At 47.7% G+C, this 21711-nt stretch overlaps 1 protein-coding gene across 1 annotated transcript; it reads left to right on the plus strand.

Annotated features, from left to right (window-relative positions):
* The first annotated feature begins 875 nt into the window (after positions 1–875).
* LIMK2 (LIM domain kinase 2) lies at positions 876–20599 on the plus strand. The gene is made up of 15 exons (XM_009695303.1): positions 876–977; positions 6068–6203; positions 7483–7592; positions 7832–8020; positions 8480–8585; positions 9946–10142; positions 10866–11052; positions 13504–13590; positions 14331–14462; positions 14734–14790; positions 14978–15043; positions 15875–16049; positions 17306–17361; positions 19232–19389; positions 19962–20599. The coding sequence occupies exons 1-15, from the start codon at positions 925–927 to the stop codon at positions 20116–20118; spliced, it is 1866 nt and encodes a 621-aa protein (XP_009693605.1). The 5' UTR covers positions 876–924; the 3' UTR covers positions 20119–20599.
* Positions 20600–21711: the final 1112 nt, after the last annotated feature.

Genomic DNA, 21711 nt, shown 5'->3' on the forward strand with positions numbered 1-21711 from the left:
AACAGCTTTAGCTGATGAGGCCGCTAGAGATCATGCTTGGCTTCAGAGCAAGCCAAATGATATAACTACATGTGCTGCAAGCAGGAGAGAGTACTCATCTGGGCTGATTTATACCTCTCAGCTTCCATTCAGGAGACGAAGATGAGGTTAAATGATTGTGATGATCTCTGTTAAAAAGAAAGTTATTTTTCCTTGGATGAAGCATGCTGTGTTACCTCCTGCAAGAGGATGAACGGATTGTAGGTACTGTGAGGGTGGTATAACCCTACCGACTGTGAGGGATTTAGGAAGGTATGTAGTAAACGTTAATTTGATGTGTTTGGAGATGTGACTAGTTGTCTTTGTCAGACCCTGCCTTCCTTGACATCTCCCATCAGAGTGTGCGAAGAGGAGTTTCACGTTTATGCACTTGGCTCTTACTTTGGCAAAACCTGCTATCTTTCAGCACTCGCTAACGCAGTCCCTCTTCAGATTAAATCTCCACCCCTTGTGAAGAAGTAAGAGTTTATTCAGGCTCTGTAGCCACGGGCTGTGCTCCTGCCATGGCTCCTCCTCCCCTCCCACCCTTGGGTGGAACCAGAGAAGGGAAAACTTTACAATAGTTAGCAGGCAGCAGAGTTTGCAAGAACTGCTGCGGCAGCATGTCCAGCTAGCCCGGTGAGCACTTCTCCTGTCCTTCCCAAGGGTGCTGCTGCTGCTGCTGAGTGCGGGAGAAGATGGTTATAGCCATGGGAGCCGGGAAAAATCTGAAAAGGAATGAACAGCCAAGAGACCTGGTATTCCTTGGGCAGCTTCAGAGAGAGGTGAAGTATCTGAATCAGCGCAAGATTAAATGAGCACTGGCTGCTGCCATGTTGGCAGAACAGAGCTGTTCAGAGGCAGTTGGACAAGTTTGTGGCTGAGCCGGTTTATCCAGTGTCGAAGATGGGAAGTTACTTGTCTGCCCCAGCTTACTTCGCTCCCAAGGATCCCTTTCGGTAAGTCTTGTGCAGGATTAGCAGTGGACCTTCGAAATGTCGTTTTCCCCCCCGTAATGCCGTCCTAAGCAGTTAGCGTGCGAGGCGTGAAGAATGAGGTCCAGGGCTTGTGTGCAGGGAACAGCCGGCCTCAAACTGGGATCCTGTCTTGCTTTGAGGAGGGGACGGGGAAGATTCTTATTACCAGCCTCTGTTACGGGGCAACAGCACCTGTGTCGTGAGGCAGTCTCTGAGTAGCCTGGGCAAGCAGGCTCCCTTTCAGAGCAACACTACCCGGGCCACTTCACCCCATCCCGGTGCTTTGCTCCGCTGCCAGAGGAAGGAGATTACTGTGGCGGCTGCTGCTGCTTATGTCTCTTCCGAAGCTGCTTGTGCTTGGGCATCGCGCAGGGGGAGGTGAGGTGCTGTGCTGCTGTCCTGAGTTCGAGAAGGTGATGTAATCTGCAGCGAGGCAGTGCATAATCTTGTTTTAGAAAAGAAATCAGGTACTTTGCAGGTAACTAGAGATGAGCAGTCTGCTTCCCTTACATGGAAAGGATTCTTCTCTTGTGATATTTTCATTTATGTTAACCACCATTCTTGGTCCAGTTGAACAAATGAGGCTTGGGAAGGGCAATAGCTACAGAATAAGGCTTTGATTGCATTACATCTCCACAGTGAAAACTGTGAGTGGGGCTGAACACAGCCAGGACGGTGACTGATGCTGATGTGCTGATAAGGTGAATGGATGGGGAAAGGCACCGCTTGCAGTTTCATTGTCTCCCTCCTATCCTCTCCACTCAGATTTGCTCATTATTGATCCTGCTCCTGCAAACACTTTTGTACTGATTTGGGAGTAAGGAGCCTTTTGTTAAAACAGTCCAGGATAGGAGTAAACACTGCTGTGCGATTACTAAGCTGCTTTAGGCAACTTTCTGAAACGGCATACGCTTGCAGAAGAGGGAAAGTGATCAGACATTAATTATTTGTGATATGTGTTGGGCATCATGCTAAGCCATAGATACACCTTCTCCAAAGTGTGTGGAAATGGTTTTGCATAGCCATAGCTTAAACACTCTGTCTTCTTGTCCTTAGTCAGTTTTCTAGCATCCGTTCTTCCTTGTCTACTGTCTCTTATGTAGCCAGCGCACACACTTCTGCTAAGTCTGGGTGAGAAGCCCTTGGGTTAGCCGTGGGCTGGCGTTGTGTTTTATTCTGCAGCTTTCTGTCTGCGTGACCGTCCTCTCCCTGGCTTCGCCTGCGGAATTGGAACCGCAGCTCTTCGGAGCCTGTCTAGCGTTAACTGATCTAGCCTGACAGTGGGTGTGAGGGGGGCCTTTTATTAATGAGCCCTTCTCAAAGGGATCTGGCTCTTCAGTGCCCGGGAAGTCTTTGCTTCCATGAGGGTATTGGCTTTCACTTCGATGTAAAAGAGATGCCACATCAATTTGAATCTCCCATCTTGCTGAAAACCAGGCTGGTTACCTGTTGTGACCTGATCCTCCTACTACCCCCCACAAAACCAAGTAGCCGTCAAGCAGCGATTTGTGAACTCTTTCTGCACCTGCTGTGCTGCAGAGCATCAGGGCTTCCTGGAGGATGGCTGTGGGAGGCAGATTAATTTAGTCTTTATAGCCAAGGCTGGGAGACCAAGAATGGTAATGTATGGAAGTGCATAGTCAGAGCAGGGCTCTGCAGCTGTGGAAGTGGTGGCTGGGCAGCAAGAGGAAACACATCAGGTATGGCTTATACCAGTCCCCCAAGAAACTCGATTGCCAGGCTTTGTTACTCTGTAATAAGAATAGCAAATCATCTAGGAGAAGATCAGAGGTTTCTAATCTATAAAAGACAGGGGAGCAAGAAATCTTCCTTGCCTTCGGTTCTGGTGACTGGCAAAGATGAGCTTGCTTAACACCTGTAGAAATAATTTTATCCCTGTCCCAGATGATGTGGGCCTTGGCAATGGCAGCGCTGCAATGCCACGCGCTCTGGTGCGGAGAGGGAGGAAGGAGTGGTAACTCTGGTACCTTCTGTGATAAAATTCAGACATATCTCTTCAATGAAAATCATGTGGAACAATCACGTGGTGCCTTTATCGTTTTGGCAAAGGCACTGAAACCATTGAAACAAGTCCTGAAACTATACCTGTGTGCTGTCAGCCAGCTCTCCACGCCTGACAAATCTAAAGTCTTTTCTACATTACAGAATGCATGGTACGTAACAGAAGGTGCTGCTTGGCGATGTGGGCCACAGCCATGTCCTCTTGCTGGCAGCGATTAACGAAGTAGCCAGTTAGACCCATTGCCAGCCTCTGGCCTCTCTGGGGCTGGTTGCTTTGTTCCTGTTGCCTCATTCCCCTGGGTGGGGTTCTGAGCCTTAAGCTGCAAACTTGTCCTGCCCAGATTTGTTTAATTGCATAGCAAAGAACTGACTTCTTGCTGGCTCCACCCCCTCACCTTCATTTTGCTACGGGTGTGTTGCAAATTAGATACCAGTGCTTATTTCCGGATGGAAGCAAACTCATCAAAGTGCTGTAAGGTTAGAATCAAACCATGAAGAAGTAGGGGAAGGGTAAAGGGAAGACAGGGTACGTCATCCTCCAGAGTCTACCTAAACAGTATTGCAGTTGTGTTGCTTTTGCAGAAATTTTAGATTTATTTTTTTTTTTTAGGGAGAAAAAGGAGTGGTTGAAGGCGAAACTGAAGAGGGGTGAGGAAGGGAAGGTGTTGTGCTTAAAACCAAATAAATAAATAACCCACCTGCTTGGAGAGAACTTGGACAGAAAGCCAAATCTTGTAGTCCTGGTGGAGCAGTCTCCAGTATTGCTGTCTGCATCCCAAGCGCAGGTCTGGTCCCAGCTCCCTGTCTGAAGGTGTAATCGCTCTTGGAGCACCCACTGGTACAGGCATGCGTGCAGAAGTCGGATAAGTCTGAGGGATCCGATTTGCCCGTGCTGAGCCAGATGTTCCTGCCACAAGGTGATAGAAATCTTTGCTGTTAGTCTCCACTTGCTCTTTTCTCCCTCCCACTCACCTACTTGATCATCCAGCGTGGGGTATTTACAGCAAAGGAAAGCCAAAGGCTAGCGGTTGAAGGCAAAATGCATTGCGATGCCCTCTAGGTCTCTTGCATACCGTGAGCAGGGTGTAACCACGACGGTGCCCCAAGGCTGAGGCTGTAATGATGTACCGTGTGTAGCAATGTTCCGTTGCTGCTCCCTCTGCCTCAGACAAAGCTGGCAGGGCCTGTTGCACATCCTGGAGTTCTGTCCCACCACTGGGGAAGGGGAGGGGGGGCAGGATTGGGAGCTCCTCAGCTGGGAGAACAAACACTGTAAAAACCAAATACATTAGAAGAAGCAACTTTCCTGAGGGTAGGGTACGGCACTAAATACCTCACGAGGTGTGTTTTCCCCTAAAACCATCGGGTGCTTACAAGCAGCTTCACCTTGTTGCTTTGCAGTCGCTTGAGATGGAGCAAATAACTCCGTGTTGGAGCACGACCAGCTTCGCATATCATCACGCTCATTACAAGCTGGTGGATTTTACAAGGAATGTCTTTGGCACGAATCGGCTTTCAGGAAGCTTGTGAAAGGTGAAGTCAACAGTAGCTCTCATCTTAGACCTAGGAGCATGTAAAAAGTGCATCTCCACCGCCCCGAGTGTGTTTGGTGCTGCAGAGCAGCCTGCTGTCCGGGGGGCACGCACCCGCCTAAACCCCCCTCGGTGCTGTGGGTTCTCCTCCAGTGTAGTAACTGAGACAATTGTTGGGGTAAGGGGCAGAACAAACTCTTCCTTCCACCTTTGGGAAAGCATCGTAGTGGCGACAACATTGATCCTTGAGGTGTTTCTTTGAACCAGTTATTGGTGACTAACCCGCCTTGGATTCTGCACTCAGAAATGGCCGATATCAGACTAATTTTCCTTTTAAAGTCTGAGAACGTGTTGCCTAGGGCTAATGGAATAATCTTTAGTGATGCAACTGCTGTCTGTGCCTTATCTCTCCATTAGGTCACACCTCCCTATGCAGTTTACTTTAAGTTGCTTGCAGAAGTTGAACTCCCTTGCCCGGTGCATCCTGCTGAGGCAGGATTATTTTGTGTTCGCCAAGCCTGAAGATCTGGGTTCTGCTTGTGATTTGCTAAAATGATATCTGCAATAGAATTGCTGCATCTTCTTCCTTGATTTTTTTTTTTTTTTTCTCGTGGAGGGAGTTGTTTGTTTATTGCTTGGGGGGGATGTAGGTAGAGGACCCAATGGTTGCTTGTTGAAATGAGAGCTGACACTGGTGCGTGAAGGATTTTGAGACTCCCTTCATGAAATTAGAGAAACAGTTTTGTTTGGGGTTTTTTTGGTGGTTGGTTGTGGGTTTTTCTTCTCATGCGCTGTCATCAGCAGAAGGAAAGGGAGAGCAATTGGTGGGGCGAGGTGGAGGGCTTTCATCACAGTTAACTGGCGGATATGCGGTAAGCATGTGGAGCGCAAAGGATGAACTGCTTTGAAAACTCTCCCTCACATGGGTAGTGCTGCAGTTTACCTTTTGGGAGAGGTGAACTTATAGAAGAACAGAAAGACTTTCCATAAAGGCTGGTGCAAAACTGGCTTTGCGTTGCATAGGGAAGTGGATCCTGCCTCTCTGTCGCCCTTCCTAAACTGGCCGAGGAGGCAGGTGCGCTGGCACAAGATGCTGTGATGCTGTAGAAACGCTGAGGAGAAACGTAGCAGAGCCATCTGTGTGCTGGGCAACTCTGCAACTGGAAGCTTGCATCCAGGAAGAGGGGGAAAGCAGAGGAACAAACAATTATTTATAAGGCAGAATTTGTAAACCTACTGATGTGTTTTAATACAGGGATGGGATTTATTTTAAACTTTGGAAGCTTGTCTTTTCCTTTGTATTGGTTGATACCACCTCTCCTTACAAACCTTGGGTTTGTTGCTGATTTTCAGCTGAAAAAGCATCGGGGAACGGAGGGGGTTTCGCACATCTGTAACTAGACGAGCTGGTGGTGAGCTGCTGCTGAATGTCTGTTTTCTCCATGCAGGAGAGGACCTTTTTCATTGATTTGTGACTTGTTGCCAACTGGAACTTTGTTCCTTTGTTTTTCCTTCCAGGTGCTCTGAATGTCAGGATCCCCTCACTAACTGGTACTACGAGAAAGACGGGAAGCTCTACTGTCACAAAGACTACTGGGGGAAGTTTGGGGAATCTTGCCATGGCTGCTCTCTGCTGATGACTGGACCTGTGATGGTAAGGACTCTGAAGGACTCCTGCCTGGAGGCAGGACATGCCTGCCTCCAACTCCTCGAACTTGGTTGGGAGTGCCCTAGCTATTCAGATAACCAAAATAAACTGAAGGTAATAGTCTCCTTGCTGCTCTAATCTCTAATCAGAGATCAGAAATGAGGCTTGTGTGTGCATCTTCTAGATAAAGATTAGTTTTGAATGGGGGTAGCTCTTAAAGGAGGGAGTTGTGAGGATCTGAAGCGTACGAACAAAGAAAGTAAGACGCTGAAATGCGCAGGCATGAGAAGCAGAACGGTGATTGAGGGGACATCTGTTCGGTTTCTGTGGCACGGTGTCTCAGTGTCTCCATGGGGTGATTTTTCCACTGCACTGTGGAGTCCAACATCTCAGCTCAGGATAAGCAGCGGGTTCTGGCTTTGGGAAAGGTTGCCATCCCAGTCCCACCTGGACTGTGGCCAGAGTGGTTTTCTGGGTGGTGGTGCCTTGAAGTAGTGTTAACCCCAATCGTTTTGAAGCATGGAACTCTGCCTGCACAATATGGGGCTCGCCTAAATGTTCCCCTCCTTGTCACAACCTTGCAAATATTTAACCTTTAAAACTGTCAAGAATGAAACATAACCATTATTTTTCTAGGGCGTAAATAAAAGCAGGGTGGTACTCAGTAATATGATTGCTACTTCAAAGGGAAGTACTGAGAAAAGTGCAGACAGTTTCTCGTTGCCTGCAGAAGTCTTTGCAAAATACTGTCAATAAGGGAAGTTCTTGTAAGGAAAACAAAAAAACAGATCAATGAATAAAAATATTCTTCAAAGGTATTTTGTTGTCTCACTCTCAGCTCGCCTTTTTTTTCTGTCAGCTGGCTGGTAAAGTATCTGAATTTGTGCATTGCCTGTCTGCCAAAAAAAAAAGCCCTTTCAGCTTTATTAATTCAGGCGTAACGCTAGTTATCTTGCCAAGAGCAACTGAACAGGAAGGTTTAATATCTTGTTTACTAGTCTGCAGCAGACGATCAACTATTTTTGATAGCTGAACAGCTGCCAAGTATAGCAGAGGTTCCTGGGACACAAGCTTTGCTTTGCATGTTGACATGTTTGTTACAGAGAAGTTTTGCCATCAATGTGCCGAGGATGGGGTTCAGGAAGGGCAGAATGGGCTCATATAACTCGCCAGTAAAAAAACTGCCTTTGAGATCTGAATGAACACGTTAATTGGAGAGGAAAGCAGTAGCTGCGTCTGCTGATGGATTTTGGCCCTACTAAGCTACTCCCTTTTCTGTCTGTAGGTGGCTGGCGAATACAAGTATCACCCCGAGTGCTTTGCTTGTATGAGCTGCAAAGTGATCATTGAAGATGGGGACACTTACGCGCTGGTGCAACATTCCACTCTCTACTGGTAAGACGGAGCCACACGCTTTGCCACAGAGTTGCTCCCTGTTGTATGCGTAAGCCATGTTTAGCTGGCTCAGCGTGGTTCAGCCGAATGCTACCCTAAGGAATGCCAGGAAAGCTGCCTTTTGAGGGAGGGAGGAAGGAATGGTGTAAGCACTAAAAACTATAGCTTGGGGTCAGTGAGAGACCTTGGAAGTGTGAGTTTGGCATCACTGCCATAATGACTTTCTTCACTTCTTTTAGTGGAAAATGCCATAACCAGATTGTGCTGACACCGATGATAGAAAAACACTCCACTGAGTCTCTGCGTGAGCAGCTGCCTTATACGCTGACCCTCATCTCCATGCCGGCAGCTACTGATGGCAAGAGGGGGTTCTCCGTGTCTGTTGAAGGTGGCTGCTCCAGCTATGCCACTGGTGTCCAGGTGAAAGAGTGAGTATGACCAGGTTGTGTGCAATGTACATGTCTCTGCAGAGGGAGCTGGTAAAAATTCTGCAGCGCTGCTGTCCTGCCGGCTGCCTGAACTGCTGAGGGGATCTGTCTTGGCACAACAGGGACGTGTGTTGGTTAATAGCCATTTGTGTTTGGTCTCCGTTTCGCTCTTGTGATGACCTTAACGGATAACTTTATTTGTCAGTGCTATCTCCTTCACTGAACACAAAACATTTGGAGAATTGTAATGGACTAACAATTTTTGCCGTTGGGCAAATGAAGAGCTCTCCCCAAACCAGCTCAGACCTAAGTACTTGGTCTAATGGTAGCTCCCTGTGTTGGTAGATTAGCATTGGTTTATGTCAAAATACCAATATGAAGAGAAGCATCAGAGACCAAATATTTCTTATAATTTTGGCTAAACTGACTTCACGCACACACTGTAATTCCCATGTTTAGAGTTAACAGGATGCACATCAGCCCAGATGTCCGAAACGCCATCCACCCTGCAGATCGTATCCTGGAGATCAATGGAGCTCCTATTCGTACATTACAGGTGGAGGAGGTGGGTAGTGTTCTGTTCTGAAGCCTCCTTCTCATCTGCCTTCCTACAGTTTTTCTGTTTCTCGGCACTGTTCTCCCACCCTGCATACAGCGTGTGTACACCCATAGTACTCGTGCTGACAGTAGGAGTAAACATGAAGACAAGCTTTGTTACCCCTTCCAGCTGAAGAGGAAAACGTAAGAGATAGAAATGCAATTCGGATGCAGTTCTGATTGTGGCATTCAAACGTGAAGGGAGGTAGTGAGAAAAGTGTAGGGCTGCGACATCTCAGAGGACAGAGAGGCTATGAAGACTCTTCATGTATCGCTAGTGAAGTCAACTGTTCTGATCCTTTTAGAGGCAACGGCTAATAGACATAGGCTTAGCTGATCCTAGAGATCAGTTTCCCATTGCAAAAAAAAGTATTTGATGTCTGTATTTACAAGTAAATGCTTTATATAGATATCAGGTGATGCTGCAAGAGTGTAGCGAGACCACCATTACCTTCACTACACAAGGGTTTTATTTGCTGTTGGTGCTGAAGAGAACGTTAGGAGCACAATAGACATCTGTCAGCTAAATCTCTGTGTAGCTTTTGCAAAGCTGTTTTTTGCAGCACTGTTCAGGATGGAAGCTTGTGTAGTTTTTGAACACTTATCAGGAAAAAAAAAGTGTTTCATAGAATCATAGAATACCAGGTTGAAAGGGACCTCAAGGATCATCTGGTCCAACCTTTCTTGGCAAAAGCAGAATCTAGACAAGATGACCCAGCACCCTGTCCAGCCAAATCTTAGAAGTGTCCAATGTGGGAGAATCCACCACCACTTCCCTGGGGAGATTATTCCAATGGCTGATTGTTCTTATTGTGAAAAATTGTCCTCTTGTCTCAAATCTGAACCTCCCCAGGAGCAGCTTGTACCCATTACCCCTTGTTTTTTCCATGTGACTCCTTGTAGAAAGGGAGTCCCCATCTTCTTTGTAGCCACCCTTTAAATATTGGAACATGATGATAAGGTCTCCCCTAAGCCTTCTTTTCTCAAGGCTGAACAAACCCAGTTCTCTCAGCCTTTCCTCATAAGGCAGGCTTCCCAGTCCTTTGTGGTGCTTCTCTGGACCCTCTCCAACCTGTCCGCATCTTTTTTGTATGGGTCACTTGTAGCTGACTAGAAAGAAGAGGATTTGGATAGCATAAGGAACTTCTGTGTTGCTAGCTCGATTTGTCTGGTAGACGGCTGTGGTGCATACAACTAAACCACAACTATGGAGTGATCTCACTGAACTCTGCTCTGATTCCTGAGGGGCATTCTGCTGTGTCTCCTCTATCTCCTGTCATTTGTGTTCCTCCTGTCTGCTATCATCCTGTCCTTTGGTTTGATTTCAGGTGGAGGAATTGATTCGCAAGACAAGCCAGACGCTGCAGCTGCTGATAGAGCATGATCCTGTCTCACAGCGCTTAGACAGGCTTCGTTTGGACTCCCGTCTTCCCACCCACATAAAGCCACCCATTTCCCCACGCTCCCTCTCTCCACTGGACATCAAGGAGAATCTGGAAGGAACGCTCCGACGGCGATCCCTCAGGTAAAGCCTTGGCAGCGCTGCCTCTGACCTGGCTTGCCTTTGCCCTCAGCTACCTGGCTGGGCTGCTCTGTGCCTAGGCCTTGCGATTGCAAATGTCTGCGGAGACATAACTCATCTCTGATATGAGCCTTGGTATAAACCGTTGGCAAAGCAGTGGAGAGCTTTAGCTTCTCCTATTGACGTGTACTCTTTCCATTCCCTTTTGGGATGGCAAACTTTCCTTAATAAAAAGGAGCTCTACTTTTAACATAGAAAAGCTACTAAGTTTTACAGTTAGAAAATGTGAAGGTCAGATTTTTACCAGCCTTAAATGGCTGGGGAAGACTCTGTCCTTAAGGGGAATATGACTGAGACCTGAGACTTGGGAAGAATCTTGTCTTCCTAGACTGGGGCACTCAGTTGCTCATTTAGTCATTTACTAGTATTTTAATCTTTGTTTAGAGGTAGCAAGTGCTGCGTCTTCACAGCTTCCTCCTCCTGTTCACAGAGCTCTACCTCTGACTGAGAGTGCAGGAGGTGTGGTGGTGTTAGGCAGCTCTGACTTGGAAGCTGCTCTAGGTTTGTAAAGAGCTTCCATGGTGCTGGGAGAGCATCGGGCTTTTGAGATATGAAGAGCACTGAAGCGTATCTAGAACCTGGTCCCGTAGGAGCTAATGACAGGATACATTGGACCAAAAGTTTCCTAGCAGCTTCCCTGATCTTCCTGTCTCCTTTGTTTTCTAGGCGAAGTAACAGCATTTCTAAGTCTCCTGGCCCCAGTTCTCCAAAGGAACCGCTCCTTCTGAGCCGTGACATCAGTCGTTCTGAATCCCTGCGCTCCTCTTCTAGCTGCTCCCAGCAAATCTTCCGGCCCTGTGACCTGATTCATGGCGAAGTACTGGGAAAAGGATTTTTTGGACAAGCAATCAAGGTGAGGGAGCTCCCCAGACATTCATCTTTTGCTTTGATTACAGCAGTGTCTGCCTGTCTCGGGATCCTTTGCCACTGTCTCAGTGGCCTTTGCCCTGCTGATAGTGATCGGTCTTGGAACTCACCTGGTTTGCTCTGTTTCATTTCTTGACCATGATTGGCTCTGGCTGCAGGCAGTTTTGACTTTGTCCCCTTTGAATGCCAACCTTGGCCTTACGAACTCATCTCCTGAGTTAGATTTAGAGCTCCAGAGTGGCTATGTCACAGCAACTACCTGGGTGAGGTGGGGAGAATGGGGAACAAACTACACTTTCTCTTACAAGCATCTTTCTTACGAAGAGGTGCATCCAACTCCCCAGTACAGCATTTCTCACCCACCCTTATTGTGGCATGCTTGGAGGTTTGCCAGGCTGATGTAGTGACCATCTCTGAACCCCCAGCAGAGGCTAAATGGCTTGTCAGTGTGGTGGTAGTCGTCAGGTCTTGCATGACTCTCACAATTAAAATCTCCGTTACCAGCAGTTCTCTTGTATTTAAGCTCTCCGGTCTTGACTGGGGGTGCTTCAGCAGCTCCTCTCCTGGCATCCCTGACAGCACCAGAGGCAGCTCCCGCTGCCTTGCTAAGGTGCTGTGAGCTCCTCAGTACTCAGGTTGCTATTTGCCATGTTATGGGACTTCTCTCCTTACACCTGTATAAACTTCAGGTGTCCAGCCACCATATTCATCTCATGCTTCCCTGGGAGGTGGTGAGCCAGTACTACAAACCCAGTGCTTTTGATCCATACTAATGAGCATATTTCTCTTCTCCTCTGCTCATAGAGAAATAACAGGTCCAGGTAAGCGGAACCTTTCCTCTGTCGCATGCTTTTGTCATCTGCGTCCCCACAGTTAATGGCACAAAGATGTTTCTTTTCTAATCAAATTACCCGATAGCCATCCTGTTCGGGTGCATGCTCTGGGAGTTAAAATTGCCCTCTTGGAATTTCATGATGACACTTGTTTCAGTTTTGCTGGTATGTCAGCTTAAGAATTCCACTTAGCCTTGTCTTGTCTTTGTCTCTTCACTTCCCTTTATCTTTGGGTATTAGATGTCCCTGGCTTTCATGTCCCTGGCTGAAATGTGTAGTGTTCCCTGGCTCGCTACTTGTATATGGATGCTTGATTTCAGATGGGAGCAGAAGAATATCGTACTCTTGCTTCTCTTGTGTTACGCCATGCATTCGTATTCCACCTGTATCAACCTTGCTATGTCCCATGGTTCCAAACAGAACTAGTGTGCCACAGTGTTTGCAAGAGCTCATAATCTTCCTAAACACTGTAACTGGGTCTTGTGCTCTGGATTGAAGTTCTGGAGGTTTTCTGAAAGGCTTTTTATTTTAAAGGGTATACGGCAAAAAAGTGACACGTTTTTTGAGCTTCAGATTGACTGTTTTTGATGCAACAAGTACTGTGTCTGGTCAGAATAGTTCTCTTCTGTTCCTAGAGAGAAGGTGGTTGTTTAGTTACCTGGAGATCTTAGGGAGACTGAGCTGTCCAAGTTAAGCAACTGAAGGGGAGGGGATTTCTAGGAAAACCTGCTCATCAGAATTTGGACCCTTCCTACTGACTCATGCACCCCATGCAAGGAACGAAGGAAGAGCTGGTTAAGAAACCTCTAGAATACAGTGAAATGCCAGGAACTAGTTGGATACAGGCAAACAACTCTTGAGGAACTGGAAATGCTTTCCATGTTGAAAGCCAGGAAGTTTATTACCTGATGTTTATGGTGGATTTCTGTGTGTTTGCCACCATTCTGGGACATGGCTTGCAGGTAGCAATACACTGCTCCCAAGGAGGATGGTAAAATAACTGCTTCCTGCCTTAACTGAACAGCCTGTACATCCCAGTTCCACTTGCACATGAGTAAGTTTAATAAGCTCATCAGAAACCATCAGGCTTCAGAGTCCCCATAAAACCAAAGAGTGTAGTAAGGTAGTTTTGGGTTGTTTGGTTTGGTTTCTGATGCAAGTGAATGTTGATTCCTTTGCTGATACAGAATGTAGTCGTTCGGGTCTGTGTACAAAATGTGAGCATCATGCTGGGCAAGTACTTTCTGTAAGGGAGCTTTGAGGCATGCACAAGTATGGAATTGATGTCTTCAGAGGCTTTGACAGCCTGTATGCGTGCTCAGCCCTATGCTGCCTAAAATGGAGACTTCAGCTCTGGTTCTTGGGATGCTGTTGATCTCTGTCAGCTTTAGGTAGTATCTGTTTCACGTACAGAATCTTTGCTGAATTCTGAAAGGAGAAATTTTATGCAGTTTTCTGCAGATCCCTGGGCTCTGAATTTTCTCCCACCTATATTCCTCTCTGGATGGAGGGGAGAGTTACCCTCTCTTTCAGAAGACTTGCAAGAGCATTGGAGCTATGTATTCTTGAACCTTGCCTGTAGTTGTGGTTTCTGTTTCCACCAGGTGACTCACAAAGCAACAGGAAAGGTGATGGTGATGAAGGAGCTGATTCGCTGTGATGAGGAAACACAGAAGACTTTCTTGACAGAGGTAGGAGCAAGATTTCAAAAAGCTTCTGAGCCAGTAGTATGGTGGAACTCTCTTCCATCTTCTCCAGAGAGAGAGTGATCATGCTAGCAACCTGGCAGGAATCAAGGCGCTAAGGAAGGAGACATCACGCAGGGAAAAGCTGACGTGAGCTCAATGTTTGCTGCAGTGAAGTGTGACTCACACTGAGCAATAGACATGGCTTCAGCTCTCAGTTCATTAATTTTTCAGTGATAAAAAGCAGCCCGAGTCTGAGGCAAACTGAGCTGTGCAATACATAAAGGATTTATCCCTTGAGCCTTGTGCGTAAATACAAATGATGAGGGCCAATATCTGTAAGATATTTAGGACTTCTGCTGTATTTGAGCTAAACTGTTTTCTTGATGGCTGCCTAACCTGGTTTTCAAAGTCATATTTAGCTGAAAGGCAGCTCCCTAAACACCTGATGCTGCTATTCCAGCCCTGACACATGCTGTACAGACCAGAGAGCTGCCCTGGAGAGCTCCTGTCTCTTAAAAGTTAGCCAAACTCAGGGGTGCTCTCCTTAAAGACTAAGATCAGATTGATTGTACAGTGTGAAAACAAAGAGGCAACAGTTAATTGACTGCCTTAAGATTGGGGGCTGAGTGTACTCTGTGATCCCTGGAGGGGACCTCCAGCATTGGAGTGCTCGTCACCACAGAGTGGATCTGTCAGGACTTGTTCCACTCTCTTCCTTGGGGTGGGATGTCTCTGCTTCCCAGGTGAAAGTGATGCGCAGCCTGGATCACCCCAATGTGCTGAAGTTCATCGGTGTACTGTACAAGGACAAGAAGCTGAATCTCCTCACTGAGTACATTGAGGGGGGCACCCTGAAGGACTTCCTCCGCAATGCAGTGAGTATGGAAGCCTGGTAGACCTCTACTCAATGAGGTTGACGGTGCGTTGTTGGTTGTACCAGCCTTATGGCGCTTGTTGTTAGTCGTCTTCTTTGGAGCTGTGTGGAAAAGGTCCTTCTTAGTTGTGGGTGGCCTGAGGCAGGAAGCGCCTTCTTCCTGGGGCTGTATCATCTTTCTCTGACTGCTGTAAGAGTCCCTGTTGCGGAGGAATTGCTGTCACCAGCTGGCTGGTAAGATAGTCCCTGACCATTGAGGACTTGTCTTTCAGGACCCGTTTCCCTGGCAGCAGAAGGTCAGCTTTGCCAAAGGAATTGCCTCTGGAATGGTGAGTCGGACTGTCCCTCCATCAGAGAGCAAACCCCCAGGGTCAGGGTTAGCTGCTTCAGCAGGGTGGTGTATGAGGGGTTGTGGATGCTGCCTGGCTACTAGCATCTGGTTGTTGAGGTCTGTAAATGTGAAGGGACATACTCACCTGGGAACCCCTAACGCCAAGTTTTCTCCCTCTTCTCCAGGCTTACTTGCACTCCATGTGCATCATTCACAGAGACCTGAATTCACACAATTGCCTAATCAAGTTGGTGAGTACACCTCTGTTCCCCACAGCACGCTGCTCCCCTCCTTGTCATCTTCCTCCCTTGGTTTTCTCCACATGATGTTCCCTCTTTTGTCAGATGGAACTGATCTCAGAGAGGCTTTTAGTGGCCTAAACAAGGGAGCTTCATCCTCGTATAGGATTTTCCAGACTGATGTAGCTTTCACTGTTTCTTCATTCTGTTCTCTTACCCCCTTTCCTGTAGTAGCATCTCCTATTACCAGTCACGTTACGAGAGTTAGTACAGCTCTGTTCCTTATCTCGACTATGAAATATTCTCTACAGCTGTTTTTGTTCTTTTAACTACTTAATGACTTTTTTTAATTGGCACTCAGGATTCAGACAAGTGTGCGGGTGTGTGCACATGTGTGTGCTCTCTCTTTTTGAAATGCTAGGTCAGAAGATTTTTGTGTAGCTTCATTCCCTCAAGCCTTGCCCTTGTTCACTTGGCTGGAAGATGAGATTAGTATGTGGGCTTCAAAGGACCCAGGATGAAAGTCTAAATTAATTCCTGGCCAGGTAGCATAGGAAGGTCTGAAAGGAAAGGTCCAGGTTTGCCCTGGCAAGTGTAGCCAAATCGATGGGATTAGTGTTAGCAACTACACAGGAAATAAGACAATGAAGAGAGGAAACGATGAGTTGGGATCATGAATTGGGCGTCTTACACCTGTCCAGACAGCTTGCTACACTCATCTGACTGCAGGAAACCTTGATAGTTGCCCTTACAGTGTAGTTGATAGTGAACAGGAATTGTAGCCTCTTCGCTCCTGAAAGGAGCTGAGAGGAATCAGTGGCTTGTGCTAAATCCCCTGTGTAGGATAAGACGGTGGTGGTGGCTGACTTTGGTCTGTCTCGGCTGATTGTGGAGGAAAGAAAAAAGCCCACTTTAGAGAAGCCGTCTGCCAAGAAAAGAACCCTACGCAAGAGTGACAGGAAGAAGCGCTACACGGTGGTCGGCAACCCGTACTGGATGGCCCCAGAGATGCTGAATGGTAAGATACTGATACCAGGGTGCAGGTGAGGGGACAGCTGGTGACCAGGTGTAGGGATGACAGGATTACTGAAAGCTTCCGGGCCCTAGTAACAATCAAACCTATTAGAGCCTATGGTTTTAGACCTGCTAATATGCAAGCTTATTTATACATTGAGGTACCCTAGCTGCACTTCTCTCGCAGTAGCTGACCTGATAAGCCTCGTGCTTCGGAACTGACCCTTGAGACAGGGAATCATTGAACTCCAGGATGAGGCTTACATGTGCTGTTATGTAGATCCAGGGAGAACCATCTGCTGCCAGGTTTGCTGAAGCCTCAGGATGGGAGTTGTCCAAGTGCAGGGAAATCTGGTTTTTGGCATGCAGCCCTCAGTTGCATTAAGAACGAACTATGTCCCTTAGGGTAAAAACTGCCGCTGCAGGAGTTGAGGTAAGGATGAAATACAATGGATACAATTTCCTCCTAATGAGCAGGTCTGTCTGACCAGGTTGGGTAGTTTGGCTGGCTATGATATCAGTATTGTCCAACATAGTCCACCAGGGAAGGGAGGACAGGACTCCTCTCCCGCAACTCAGCTCTTCTCCGTGTTGCTTTCTTGTGTGCTGTTCTGTTTTCCTTCTCTCAAGACCTCCAGGCCCTGCTGGGGTCTGAGGCTGCTTCTCAGAGCCTGTCTCAGACCTGGCGTTTGTCAAGAGAACAACAAGAGCATAGTCTGACATCACCTCTGAAAGCAAGGCGGTTTACCACATACTGGCTTGGGAGGGGTGTGTCTGTAAGCAGAGAATGACATGCTGGAGACAGTCTGCTTTCCCAGATTCAGAGTGCTGCTAGTGTGTAATTTATTATCTCTGCAGTCACTGCAGCAGGGACTGGGCACTCGCTGGCTGCTGGGGAAGCTGAACGCTGGCTCAGTGCACTGTAGAGATGCACTAGAACAGCAATCAACAGGAATGGGCAGAAGCTTTCCGAAGTTATCCTTAGCATTTGCTCAGACCTCCAGTACACAAGGCTTCCCTGTGTTGTCCTGTAATTCCCCAGTAGAGAAAGAAGCAGGGTTAAAATATGTGATGGCAGTGTGCAGGAAGGTGCAGCTGGTATACACATCTTGGGGCAACTGACCCTACTCAGATTTAAGCCTTGCTTTGCCTCCTGTTTTAGGGCCCTCCAGGGAATAGGCTTAGTTAAGCTTTGGACTGGCAGCTCCTGGAATAGGGGAGCCGTCTCTCACAGAGCTGAATGTCCTATGTTTCCTGCAGGACAGAGCTACGATGAGACAGTGGACATCTTTTCATTTGGGATTGTTCTCTGTGAGGTAAGACCAGGATGTTATGTGGCATCTTTAACGGAATTCTTCCCCAGCACCATCTCCCTGCACACATTGTATTGGCCAGTTCTCTGTGTCCCACTGTGCGGGCTGTGACCTGACAGCGCAGTGAATTAGGCTGGGAGTACGAGCTTACCCTGCGTCTGTTCCCTCAAGGAAGATAACTGCCTTGCAACTTTCTGGTCCCAGAGAGAGTTTCTTCCTGAAAGAAATACAGGGCTTCCTCCTGGAGTGAGAGAAGCTGTAAAAACAGTCCATCGAGTTCTGATTGAGCCCTGGTATCAATTTGAAAGTAGACTTTTTCCCTAAAACTGTGATACTTTTTTCTTTTTCTACTGCCTCATTAAAAGAAAAATCAGCTGTATAATCTCAGCAAATTCAGGGCCTCGGTTGGGGGGTGGCACTTCACTTCAAAGAAGGGGAAACTGAAACCTCTTTGCAGGTCGATTAATGACGCTTGCACTTAATGAGCACCACTCAAAAGCTGCAAGGTATTTTCAGTTTAAGATGTGTAAGACGGTGGAAATGCTGGTGAAAGGCAGGCTGTTATGTGTACAGATAACACAGCAGTTACAGGAACACCAGGGGAGACCGGCAGTTTCATCTTCAGTGTTTGGATGAAGGAGACAAAGAAAATATCTGTGCATAAGTCTTTGTGGCCTCATCTGGAGCTCTGTTTACACTGGGCCCTCCTCTCAGAGAATGTTGTGGTTGTGAGTGATAGATTTAGGAACCTGAAAAATCTGTATGCAGGATTAAAACAATTGTTTCATCTAGAAAAAAGACAAATAAAGGGGTAGTAGCATACGAACGTTTTCCTTGTCACCAAAATAAAGATGCTAAAAAAAGAAGTTACACACTCAAACAGATAAGGAAATAGCCTTGCCAAAATAAATGATGGGTGTTCTACTGTCTAGTTACAGGATGTGGTTGTCCTGCTGAGTTATTGGCATAGAAAAACCTGGCTGGTTATAAATAACACCCTTTTTGCTGATACCCGATGAGGCTTTAAACCCAATACTCTTCCTCCTGTGAGACTTTGTATTGACATTGACCTTGTCTGGTCCAGATCGCCCCACAGCTCTCTGCTGTGGGTTCCTTCCCTCTTATGACACTTTTGAGTCCCCTACTGCTGGAGGTGGTGAGTGAACCTCAGCGGGGTAGGTGGTGAGCACTGGGACTTCTCTGTGCTGCGGCAGGGCTTTTCTCTGCTCCACCCGGCCCCTTTCTCTCCCGGCTCTCGCCTGCAAGCTCCTGGGCACTGGTTATGGTGGTTCTTCTCTCTGTCCCTACCCTCTGGCTGTCTGTGGGGTTGAATCTGCTAGTAACAGAGCAACTCAGAATTTGTGGTGCTGTTGACTTCACAGCATTGTTTAGGACAGCCTTGGTTGACAGAGGAGCTTTGCTGGTGGTGTGGTAAGATTGTGTGAGAGGGGAGAGATGGGATGGTGATGTAGCTTGTGTCGATTACCTGCGGTCAGGAGGGGCTGCATCATCCCAGCAGCATACAGCACAGTAGGGAACCCAGCAGTGAGATGCTGTCGAGCTCTCTGGGAGGTGCACATCATCCTGTATCTTCTAGCAGAGAGACCCTGGGGAGAAAGAGGAGGCATCTGGGCCTTCCCTCGCAACAGCGGCCACATCGCCAGGTCTTGAAAAAGTTTCATGTGAGGTTTGTCTGTATGAAGTGCCTTGCTCATTTCCTTGTGCAGCTAGCCCCATTGGAAAGGAGGAACTGTTTCTGCTCTGCCTTTCATCCTAATACTTCGAAGAAGCCCCCGCCTGATGCTCAAGTTCCCTGTTTGTTAACACTCTGGAACTGTTGCTGTATTTAAGCGCTCCTCTCATTTGCTTCTAGATCATAGGCCAGGTTTATGCTGACCCAGACTGTCTCCCACGCACACTGGATTTTGGCCTTAATGTCAAGCTGTTCTGGGAGAAGTTTGTTCCTGCTGTCTGTCCTCCAGCCTTTTTCCCTCTGGCTGCTATTTGCTGCAGACTGGAACCAGAGAGCAGGTAGGTTTGGGGTCTGGAGGGTTCCTCTTTGTAAGCCTGGAGGATGTCTGTATCCCCTTACTGAAAGGATTGCTCTGCACAGAGGGTGGAAGAGGAGGGCTGTATTCCAACGTTCTGTGGGAATGCCCAAAGGCCTCCATGTGAGGAGAGACTAAAGACTCATCAGCTTGGGAGAGAGACCACCGTATATGGTGGAGGTCTCTGAAACAATTTCTGAGACAGAGAGGGTAAAGGAAGAGAGATTGTTCGGGGTTTCTCCTGTGCAAAAAGTAGAGGCAGACTTTGGCAGCAGCTCTGAAAGGTGAATTTCAGTTGTGAAACTTGTAGCTTCAGAACAGTGTTGATGCCAAGTGGGTTCCAAAAGAGCCAGACCTCCTTGGTCATCGGCTGTAAAAATGGGTAGCCCAGGCAAGTGGGATCTTTGCAATCTTGGAAGCTGAATGGGGAGGGATTATGTCCCTACTCCTGCCTCTGTGCATGGGACAGTGGCCTGCATGGACAAGTGGCTCAGCCTTTCCAGATGCTGTTCTGCTCCCTCTTTCCTACTCACATTTCCTCACTGCTGCTTCTAGGCCCCCTTTTTCCAAGCTGGAAGATTCCTTTGAAGCTCTCTCTCTCTACCTGGGAGAACTTGCCATCCCCCTTCCATCTGAGCTGGAGGAGCTGGACCACAACGTGAGTGTGCAGTATGGACTGAACCGTGACAAGCTACCTGAAGACACAACCTAGTCAGCTCATCCTGCTGCCTGCACCACTTCCATTGGAGTTGAGATGAGTGACAGGGAGGGAGATGCACTTCAGCCACTTCCAGGGCATTAATGGGGCACCATGCTGTGCGTTTGCTGCATTGCCTCTCTCTCCCTACCCAACACCCCTCCTCTTGGACATCCTGATTCACTGTGGATTTCTGGCATGTTTCAGAAGCAAAAAGGGCTGTTTCCTGCCAACTGCACCTAGGAAAGCTGCTCAACACTATTTTTCTGGCTTGAGAAATGTTTCTCTGGCCTTTTCAGGCTTCTTTACTGTGGTGCCTTAGAACTTGGCTGCAAGCTGTGAAGCCACCCTGGCCTGTCTGCCAGGGAGGGAATTGCTATAGGAGATTCTCCTGGGCAAGGACCAGCACTTCTGGAACTGCTTCTCCCACTGACCGCCCTGCCCAGAAAGCTGGGGAGATTGGACATCCAGCAAAAGGCCCCACCAGGACAGCATGTGTGTGTATGTTTGTGCATGTGTTTTCCAGAACAACCCACTGAGATTTTGGCCTCCAATGTGCATCGGGGAGGGAGTGAAAAGCCCCAGGAATTGGGCAGCTCTCTTGAAATACCTTGTTGTGGGGAAGTGTGTATGACTTTTTGTTTTGGTTTGGTTTTGTGGTTTTTTTTTTTTCCCCCTCCTCTGTCTCTGAATACCTCTAAAAACCTGCCTAGAAACACTAAGACTGAGCTCTGCTTGCCCCTCCTGATGGTGAACAAGGCAGGCAGCAAATGAGCCACTTGAGCATCTTCAGACCTAAAGCCTGCAGTGAGTTTGCCTGCCCGGGGACCTTAACCTAGATGAAAGTATTTGAACCTGAATGTGTAGAACTGCACTAGGTGCTGGCTGTGGACATCCCTGGAGTGCTGAAGCTGCTTGAGCTCTCAGCCTGTGGATGTGGTGACAGAAAGGATTGGCAGAAGGTGCTTTTCAGAAAGCCAAAGGTCTGAAGTGGCTCAGACTTTGTGCATGGACAATGGCAAAGGGGGACATGTCCAAGGTTACTTAAAGGATGGACTTGTCATGAACAGAAAAAGTGCTGGAAAATGTCCCATCCTCCCAGGAGTGGCAGCTGGAGAACTAACAATTCAGTTGCCATTACCTCACCCTTTCCTGCAGGGTATGCAAGTTGCTCCCTTTGAAGGTCCTCCTTGCAGCTGCTGCTGCAGCAGCTCAGCTGATTCTCCAAGCAGAAACTTTCCTCAGGGTCATTCCCTGCTTTGGGGGAGAAAAAAAGGCTTGGAGTCATTGAGAGGTAGGTGGGGGTATATTTTCTTCCGGCACTTCTCTTCCTCCCTCGATGGGAGAAGGAAGCAAGCTACCGCTGCAGTAGCTCACGTGGTTGGCAGAACTGAACAAAAAGCAGGCTCAAGTCCTCCTCTTAAGTTTCACAAACATCTTGGTTTAACTGGATTTTTAGTGTGCTCCTTTCTCCCCTGCTCCCTTTGGTATTGAATGGTGGGGAATGGGTGTTAAGTCTTTGCTGTTACTTTGATTTCCGCCCTCTACCCATGAGTTTAAAGTATTACGTGAAGTAACATGGGACCAGCCATCACCTGACAAAAGGTG

This window comes from Cariama cristata, unplaced genomic scaffold, assembly GCF_000690535.1.
Source record: "Cariama cristata isolate BGI_N322 unplaced genomic scaffold, ASM69053v1 scaffold27902, whole genome shotgun sequence".
Taxonomy (NCBI): domain Eukaryota; kingdom Metazoa; phylum Chordata; class Aves; order Cariamiformes; family Cariamidae; genus Cariama; species Cariama cristata.